The sequence below is a fragment of the Papio anubis genome, chromosome 9, assembly GCF_008728515.1.
Source record: "Papio anubis isolate 15944 chromosome 9, Panubis1.0, whole genome shotgun sequence".
Lineage (NCBI taxonomy): Eukaryota > Metazoa > Chordata > Mammalia > Primates > Cercopithecidae > Papio > Papio anubis.
Genome location: NC_044984.1, coordinates 116,147,073 through 116,157,073, shown reverse-complemented (window position 1 = coordinate 116,157,073; position 10,001 = coordinate 116,147,073). Strand labels below are relative to the sequence as shown.

General features: G+C 52.7%; 1 protein-coding gene across 1 annotated transcript in view; it reads right to left on the bottom strand.

The window, feature by feature from the left end:
* The window catches only part of TMEM120B (transmembrane protein 120B), a 65,931-nt gene that overhangs the window by 10,500 nt on the left and 45,430 nt on the right, over positions 1 to 10,001 (bottom strand). Inside the window, exon 6 of the mRNA XM_031650839.1 lies at positions 5,469 to 5,558. Coding sequence (XP_031506699.1) covers positions 5,469 to 5,558 — 90 coding nt within the window. The remainder of the gene's footprint in view (positions 1 to 5,468; positions 5,559 to 10,001) is intronic.

Genomic DNA, 10,001 nt, shown 5'->3' with positions numbered 1-10,001 from the left:
GTCCCAGCTACTCGGGAGGCTGAGGCAGGAGAATGGCGTGAACCCGGAAGGCGGAGCTTGCAGTGAGCTGAGATCCGGCCACTGCACTCCAGCCTGGGCAACAGAGCAAGACTCTGTCTCTAAAAAACAAAACACAAGCCAGGTGCAGTGGCTCAAGCCTGTAATCCCAGCACTTTGGGAGGCCAAGACGGGCGGATCACGAGGTCAGGAGATCGAGACCATCCTGGCTAACACGGTGAAACCCCGTCTCTACTAAAAAAATACAAAAAAATAGCCCGGCGAGGTGGTGGGCGCCTGTAGTCCCAGCTACTCGGGAGGCTGAGGCAGGAGAATGGCGTGAACCCGGGAGGCGGAGCTTGCAGTGAGCTGAGATCCGGCCACTGCACTCCAGCCTGGCAACAGAGCGAGACTCTCTCTCAAATCAAACAAACAAAGCCAATTAGAGGCAGGCACCCTAGGCTGGCTCCCTAGAAAAGCAAACATGATCACCAAGTCATTACTCATTCTGGCCCAGAATTAACTGTAATAGACAAAGGCTGTTTTGCCCAGTTGCAGATCTGCTTTGCCCCTGTGGGGAACCATATCACCCCCACACTCAGTCCAGGTGACTGGAATAGAGCTCAGTCTTATACCCAAGCACATGACCCCCCAGCCAACCAATCAGGACCCTCTGCGGCCCTCTGGCAACAGTGACTGGCTCTCAGAGATCAGTAGGTCACCCGAGCCCGGCCAATCAGAAGTCTGTGTCAAGATTCCAACTGGGGTGGAGTGAGGTCTGTCAGCTCAGGGGTTACTTTTGGCCGGAGGCCCGCCTGGGGGCCGCTGGGAGTCATCGCAGGGGAAAACGGAACAGGGAGCTGGAACCGGGCCATGAACATTGCCTGAGCCCTTCTGACCTCCTTGAATGGAAATTCCCAGTGACATGGGCCCATGAGACCCCTTCAGGTTTAGTCTCTATGGGATGAGTTTCCATCATTTTCAAGTTTACAAGAGAAGCTGACTTGCTTACTGTGCTGAGCTGATGAGTGGCATCTCACTTGGCAGGCACCAGACACAAACCGAGGGTGGCTGCATCTCCCGATGCAGAAGTCCCCACCCCTACCTGCTCCCCTGACCACACCTCCCGTCCCAATTCAAATCTCAGGTACAGCCAGAACTGGACAAAAGCGCCTCCATCAGACCAGAAGAGGGCAGCAAGCACCCAGGAGGCCCACAGGGTTCAGCGATGCTGTCTCTGGAATGCCGTTGTGGCCCCAGGACCCTTCCTCACGGCAGAACTTGGGTTTGGGTCACTTTAACAAAGACCGTGGGGTGTTGACGGCGCGCACCAGCCCTGAGCGGATGCTTCGGGATGAGAAACTAGAGTTCATCCCAGTCTCACCTCCCACGGCCTCCACACAGGCCCTCCTGCAAGGGCTTTTGAGCCACTCCCTGGTAAAGAGCGGGAGGGGAGGCCTCCAAGGCATCTCCCTTGCCTGCCCCCAGGATCAATCAGCCCTGAGGAGGAGCTGGGGGAGGGCGGAGGCTAAATCTCCAACAGATGTGGAAGATGAGTCACAAGTTTGAGTCACTCGGATTTAGCCCACCTGCCTTGCCCCCTCCCCCACAAGCTGGCCCCAGCTCCTGTAGTCATTAGGTTGGTGCAAAAAATGACTGCAAAACACAAATACTTTTAGACCACCCTAAATAGAAGATAACGCATCTGTCTGCATGTATTCGGGCCCAGAGGCCCTATTCCAGACTCCACTTGCCTATTCAAACCCCTTCCTCAGACCACCAAGCGGAGACAGGCCTGGAGGAAAGGTTCCATTGCAACCTCAAGTTCCTTGAACTATATCTGCCATGAAAAGGTGTTTAGTAAAAAAAAAACTCTGGGCTGGGTGCGGTGGCTCTGAAGTAATCCCAGCACTTCAGAAGGCCGAGGTGAGCAGATCACCTGAGGTCAGGAGTTCAAGATCAGCCTGGCCAACATGGTGAAACCCCATCTCTACTAAAAATACAAAAATTAGCTGGGCATGGTGGTGGGCACCTCTAATCCCAGCTACTCGGGAGGCTGAAGCAGGAGAATTGCTTGAACCCAGGAGGCAGAGGTTGCAGTGAGCTGAGATTGCACCACTGCACTCTAGCCTGGGTGACAGAGCAACACTCTGTCTCAAAAAAAAAAAAAAACCTCTGTGGGTGCTCCCAGAAGGCAGTGTGTGACTTATCCTGGAGTCCCTTAGTTCAGTGTTCGGTACTTAGGAGACGCTCAACAAATGTCTGATGAATGGCAGACGGAGGGTAGAGCAGACTCACACGAAACTTTGAATTACAAGCTCAGAGACAACCATCCCTGCTCTCCTGTCAGAGAGTGAACTCCAGGAACTCTGAAAAGTTCCTGCTAAACTGTTAGGCAAGGGAGGCTGGCTTTGGAACTTTTTTTTTTTTTGCCCCGTTAGCGGCCCTCTCTGTTTTGCTGGAGAGCCCTATGCCTGCAGAGACCTCTGCTCGGTGCTGCTCCCATCTCTCTGGTCATCCCCCACCCACAGCATCACATTAGAATAAAAAGCTGCCCAGAGTAACTCTTACTAAAGTGTTAATGATTGCCAGAGGTATCACATGCCCGGGAGAACTCTTTTTTTTGAGACAGGGTCTCACTTGCCTAGGCTAGAGTACAACGGCCTCAACCTCCCGGGCACATACAATCCTCCCACCTCAGCCTCCTGAGTAGCTAGGACCACAGGTGTACACCACCATGCCTGGCTCATTTTTTTTTTAGACTGAGTTTCGCTCTTGTTGCCCAGGCTGGAGTGCAGTGGCACGATCTTGGCTCACAGCAACCTCAGCCCACCAGGTTGCAGCGATTCTCCTGCCTCAGCCTTCCTGAGTAGCTGGGATTACAGGCATGCACCACCACGCCCAGCTAATTTTCTATTTTTAGGAGAGATGGGGTTTCCCCATGTTGCCCAGGCTGGTCTCAAACTCCTGGGCTCAAGTGATTCTCTCGCCTCAGCCTCTCAATTAGCTGGGACTATAGGCACATACCACCATGCCCAGGTAATTTTTTTTTTTTTTTTTTTTTTTTTTTTTGGTAAAGATGAAGTCTCATTTTGTTGCCCAGACTGGTCTCGAACTCCTGGGTTCAAGTGATCCACCCACCTCTGCCTCCCAAAATGCTGGGATTATAGGCGTGAGCCACCACGCCCGGCCTACACACTGATGTTTTCTAAATGGCTGTGTGCCACAAGGCTGCATTCCTGAGACTTCCTGTTGCCCTCAGGAGGCTAGGCAGGAGGGGGGCTCCTGTCCTTACCTCCAGGCTCTATGTTCAGGGGAGGGCAGGGACCTGCCATAAAAGACCACAAGGCAAACAAGCGGGAAGGTGGCACATGAGGTGGTGGAGGCTGCGCAGCTCCTGGGTGTTCCTCACTAGTTCCCAGGAGGAAGGAGGAAGCAGGAGCTTGTTACTTTTTATTTCAGGAAAGAACAGGAACCAGAATGGTATGTTGGCCGGGCGCAGTGGCTCACACCTGTAATCCCAACATTTTGGAAGGCTGAGGCGGGTGGATCACTTGAGGTCAGGAGTTCGAGACCAGCCTGGCCAACATGGTGAAACCCAGTCTCTACTAAAAATACAAAAATTAGCTGGGCGTGGTGGCGCATGCCTGTAATCCTAGCTACTCAGGAGGCTGAGGCAGGAGAATCGCTTGAACCAGGAGGCAGAGGCTGCAGTGAGCTGAGATGGCGCCAACTGCACTCCAGTCTAGGCCACAGAACAAGACTCCATCTTGGCCAGGCGCAGTGGTCATGCCTGTAATCCCAGCACTTTGGGAGGCCGAGGTGGGCGGACAATGAGGTCAAGAGATAGAGACCATCCTGGCTAACACAGTGAAATCCCGTCACTACTAAAAATACAAAAAATTAGCTGGGCGTGGTGGCGGGCGCCTGTAGTACCAGCTACTCCAGAGGGTGAGGCAGGAGAATGGTGTGAACCTGGGAGGCGGAGGTTGCAGTGAGCCGAGATCGCACCACTGCACTCCAGCCTGGGCGACAGAGCAAGAATCTGTCTCCAAAAAAAAAAAAAAAAAGAATGGCATGCTGAGGTTCCAGTGGCCCCCCAGAAGGAATTAGACCTTTGGAAAATAGGTCCTCCAGGTGGCAAGTCATGGGTTTTAACTGCGTCTCAAGACTCAGCTTAGAGGCAGGCAGGGCAAGAAGGAGACCGAGAGAAAACAACAGGGTTTCTCGCACTCAGAGCCCTTCAGAGATGGGGACCAGGGGAATGCCCAGTCTTCCCTGGACTCACTCAGCGTCCACTCCCCCATGGGACTCTGAAACAGTCCAAAGAGGAGACGTGGCTTGCCCAGGGTCACAGGGCTGCTCAGCGACGGCACTGGGGCCGGAACCCAGGAGTCCACACTCCTAGCCCGGCCTCCGTCCTCCCCAGCATCATCTCTCTGGTGGGGCAGGTTTGGCCTAATACCCTCTTCACCTGTCCACTCTCCCCTCTGTCTCCCCGTGGAAGACCACCCATCTACTCTTGTCACCAAAACCCATCCATCCTCCGAGTAATGGTCTCCCAGTTGTCCTCTGGGGAACCATTCCTCTCTTGACACTCAGCTTCTCCGCTCCCAGTGACGGCTATCAGGGTGGGTGTGAGGCTCAAGTCTGGCCAGTCACAGCACTGCAATCCCTGGTAACAGTGACTGGTTCAGGGATAGGTACATGATCCATTCTGCACCTGGACATAGGCATTGTGACCCAGTGAGAGTCTTGGAAGAGAGGAATATGCTCCGTTTGCTGGGAATGCTATAGTGACATGAGCCTGGAGTTGCTGGGTGCCCCACTTGCAACCTGAGATAAACACAACACAGAAGGCAGAAGTGAGAGATGGAGAGCACCTGGATCAAGCCTTACCTGAAGGCAGAACAATGGGTCACCTCTTTTTTTTTTTGAGACAGAGTCTTGCACTGTCCCCAGGCTGTCGTGCAATGGTGTGATCTCAGCTCACTACAACCTCCACCTCCCGGGTTCACGCTACTCTGCCTCAGCCTCCTGAGTAGCTGGGACCATATCCGGCTAATTTTTTGTATTTTTAGTAGAGATGGGGTTTCACTATGTTGGCCAAACTGATCTCCATCTCCTGACCTCGTGATCCGCCTACCTCGGCCTCCCAAAGTGCTGGGATTACAGGCGTGAGCCACCACGCCTGTCCCGGTCACTTCTTTTTATGAGAAAGTATGTCTCTTATTGTGTTAAGCCAGTCTGAGTTAGGTTGTCTGTTGCTCATAAGCAAGAGGCTAATCAGAAACAAGAGTTGCTGCATCAGCAGCATCAGCTTTCCACCTTCCTGGATCTGAACAGTCACAGAGCAACCCCCCAAGGAGGAGAGGAATGCAGCCTGAGGGTGTTGGCCCCGATCTGACGCCCCTCGTGACATTTCCGTTTGACTCCTCTTGTGCTCCCCACAAAGCCAGGCCCCCAGGTACCTTGAGCCGTTGCTGATGAGAATACTCTCCCGAATGGTCAGTGTGCAGTAATACCACACCAGCAGGAAGTTGAAGACTTCATCAGTCACCCTGTGCAAGGAAACAGCCCCCAGGAGGGGTACAGGCATAAGAACCAGGCACAGCCATCCCACCCTCACCTCAAAGAGCAGCAAACCAGGCGGAGGGCTGCCCACAGCACACACTGCCTCTGGAAGCCCTTATGACACCAGGGAGGCAGGGGGAGCTTGGTCTCTCGGGCATCTTGTCCCGGCCCTGCAAATGCCTCTGCACCTCCTCATCTTTCTCCCTGAGTCCTACCTGTGCTTCAAGCTCTAGCTGAGTCTTCCCCTCCTTCCCTGACCACTCAGCCCAGGGCAACCTGTCTGTCTTCTAAACTCTTCCCGTGTGATGTGAAATTTCTGGTGGGATATTAATGGAAGGACTTTAAGAATGGGACATCTGGCCAGGCGTGGTGGCTCCCGCCTGTAATCCCAGCACTTTGGGAGGCCAAGATGGATGGATCACTTGAGGCCAGGAGTTCGAGACCAGCTTGGCCAACATGGTGAAACCCTATCTCTACTAAAAATACAAAAATTACCAGGGTGTGGTGGCTCACATCTGTAGTCCCACCTGCTTAGGAGGCTGAGGCAGGAGAATTGCTTGAACCCGGGAGGTGGAGGTTGCAGTGAGCTGAGATTGTGCCACTGCACTCCAGCCTGGGCAACAGAGCGAGACTCTGTCCCAAAAAAAACAAAAGAATGAGAGACTTAATGTTCTATTGTAGGTTGCCCGCAGTGTTAAGATATAAACTCCCTCTGTCCCCTTAAAGCATCTGTAAACTTTGTTACACGTATTTAATACAAAAATTACCTATGGGCCCCACTGTCTGTGATGTTACAGTGTTAGAGTAGGTAGCTAGTCAGACAAAAACAGGGCCCCCTCCAACCAGGAATGTCAGGCGACCATCAGGTAATGGTCAGGTGGTTGTTAACTGTCTCTCTAAAATAATAATTGGCCGCACCCAGTGCCAGGGAAAGGCAGTCTCCCTACAGATAGGAAAAGCATGAAGCTGGTGATCAGCAGCCTCCTGGTAGGATCTCACTGCAACCTCTGCCTCCTGGGTTCAAGTGATTCTCCTGCCTCAGCCTCCTGAGTAGCTGGGACTATGGGTGCATGCCACGATGCCCAGCTAATTTTTGTATTTTTAGTAGAGACGAGGTTTCACTATGTTGGTCAGGATGATCTCGATCTCTTGACCTCGTAATCCACCTGCCTCTGCTTCCCAAAGTGCTGAGATTACAGGCGTGAGTTACTGCACCCAGCCTGATTTTTGAATTTTTAGTAGAGATGGGGTTTCACCGTGTTGGCCAGGCTGGTATCGAACTCCTGACCACAAGTGATTCACCCAACTCAGCCTCCCCAAGTGCTGGGATTACAGGCATGAGCCACCGCGCCCAGTGGCTTTTCATTCCTGCTTTAAAGCATTCTGTTTGTTTGAGACGGAGTTTCGCTCTTTCGCCCAGGGTGGAGTGCAATGGTGCAGTCTCAGCTCATTGCAACCTCCGCCTCCCGGGTTCAAGCGATTTTCTTGCCTCAGCTTCCAGAGTAGCTGGGATTACGGGTGCCTGCCACCACGCCCAGATAATCTTTGTATTTTTAGTAGAGACAGGGTTTCACCACATTGGCCAGGCTGGTCTCAAACTCCTGACCTCAGGTGATCCACTTGCCTCAGCTTCCCAAAGTGCTGGGATTACAGGCGTGAGCCACCGCACCCGGCCAAGCTTTTTAATATATTTTCATTCCTGCTGTAAAACTTGTTTCTTCTTCTGCCTTACGCCCCTCAGTCAAATTCTTTCTTCTGAGGAGGCAAGAATGGAGATCGCTGCAGACCCGTTCGGACTGACTGCGGGGAACGTGAATACCACCACCACTAACACTAACGGGAGGACTTTAAGAACAGGAGACCTGGCCGGGCGCGGTGGCTCCTGTTTGGGAGGCCGAGGCTGGTGAATGAGACTCCATCTCAAAACAAAAAACAAACAAAAAAAACCCAGGAGACTAGATGTTCCATGTTAGGTTGTCTGCAGTGTTAAGCTATAAACTCCCTCTGTCCCCTTAAACCATCTGTAAACATTGTTACATACACAAAAAAATCCCAGTGTGCCATATTGTCTGTAACACTAACTAAAGAACTCCTTTTCCTCCTCCATGGTAACCACAGCACGGGGCTGGACCGTCCACCTCCACAGTGACCAAAGCACAGGGCTGGGCCGTCCTCCTCCATGGTGACCATGGCACGGGGCTGGGCTGATCCAGCCTTGAAGGCGACAGATCCGGGCTATGGAGCCTGCTGTACCTGGTCAGCATGGAGGGCCGGCAAACCGCTGTGTGGGGATTATCAGAGCCTCACCGGCCTCAGCCCTGCAATCTGTGAAGTGAGGAGGCCCACCCACCATGAGAGCATCCCCGGGGGAAAGAACTCTGGGAGAGAGCCAGTGACAGATGCCCCTCTGAGGGCTTCCCCACCACTGCCAGTCTCTTTAATGAGGCGCTGACAAAGGTTTGTCGGCAATTTTTTTTGTTTTTAGAGACAGAGTCTCACTCTGTCACCCAGGCTGGAGTGCAGTGATGTGATCATGGCCTTTTGTAGCCCTTAACCTACTGGGCTCAAGCAATCCTCTTGCCTCAGCCTCCTACGTAGGTGGGAATGCAGGTGCACAGTGCCGCATCAGGCTAATTTTAAAAACTTTTTTTGGACTGGGTGCAGTGGCTCATGCCTATCATTCTAGCACTCTGGGAGGCTGAGGCAGGTGGATCACTTGAGGTCGGGAGTTCAAGACCAGCCCGGCCACCATAGTGAAACCCCGTCTCTATTAAAAATACAAAAAATTATCTGGACGTGGTGGTGCGCTCCTGCGATCTCAGCTACTTGGGAGGCTGAGGCAGGAGAATCGCTTGAACCCAGGAGACAGAGGTTGCAGTGAGCTGAGATCACACCACTGCACTCCAGCCTCGTAACAGAGTGAGACTCTATCCCAAAAATATAAATAAATAATAAATAAGTGGCCAGGCGCGGTGGCTCACGCCTGTAATCCCAGCACTTTGGGAGGCCGAGGCAGGCGGATCACAAAGTCAGGAGATCGAGACCATCCTGGCTAACACGGTGAAACCCCGTCTCTACTAAAAATACAAAAAACTAGCTGGGCGTGGTGGCGGGGGCCTGTAGTCCCAGCTACTCGGAAGGCTGAGGCAGGAGAATGGCGTGAACCTGGGAGGCGGAGCTTGCAGTGAGCCGAGATCGCGCCACTGCACTCCAGCCTGGGCGACAGAGCGAGACTCCGTCTCAAAAATAAATAAATAAAAATAAATAAATAAGTGACCCCGCCCCGGGGAGGCCCAGCTCCCTCCCTTGCCACACTCATTTCCTGTTCAAGTCATATTGGCCTCTGATGTCCTCAGAGCTGTGCTTCTGAGACTGTGGACGCTCTGTGGTGCTTCCAAAGTCATGATGGGCACCATATACTGCCCTGCTACTCTCAGGCACCGTCCTCAGCTAGTGTCCCCAGCAGCCCCATGCAGGAGGTACATGTCTTCTCTCTGCTCTCCAGGTGGGGGGTGTCAGCTCAGGAGAACAACTGACTCACCCACAGTCCCACAGCCAGGAAGAGGCAGAGCCGGATTTGAACTGAGGCCCTGAGATTCCAGGGTCTGTTCCTAACTCTCGAGACAAACTTTGTGAGCAATGGTTCAGCAAGGTGTGGGCACAGTGTCTGTTGTCTGCGACCACAAAGTAGGGTCACAAAGCTTCAAAGCAGTTGCATCCTCCTTTCATTTTGCCCCCAGGGCCCTTATAGTTGGTGAAAAGCATCTCCCAGTTTAGGGAGAGAAATGGAGGAGTTGGGGGGGCTTCCCTCCCTCCCTTTTATGCAGACAGACTGCACCCAACGGCCATTTCTGTTCCCATACTGGATAAGTCTGTGTGACACTGGGAGGTACATGGTACCTTCCCTGTTGGGGTCAAGGACAAAGACTTCAGGAGTTTGAGACTAGCTTGGACTGGTCGTAGCAAGACTCCACCTCCACCTCTGAGACAGTTTTTGCTCTGTTGTTCAAGTGATTCTCCTGCCTTGGCCTCCCAAGTAGCTGGGATTACAGACGCATGCCATCATGCCCAACTAATTTTTGTATTTTTTGAAGAGACGAGATTTTGCCATGTTGCCCAGGCTGGTCTTGAACTCTTGGGCTCAAGCGATCCTCCAACCTCAGCCTTCCAAAGGGCTGGGATTACAGGCATGAACCGCCACACCCAGCCCATCTCAAGAGTCTTAATCACATCTGCAGAGTCCCTTCTGTAAGGTAACTTATTCACAGGCTCTGGAGACGAGGACATGAACATCTTTGGGGACCATTATTCAGCACTAGGCAGGGACTAATTATTGGGAACTTACAACCTTGCAGGCATTTTGCATAGACGATCACTCTAGGCCCTTGGACACTACAGAACTGGTTCTTAAAAGCAGGTGCACTTACCAC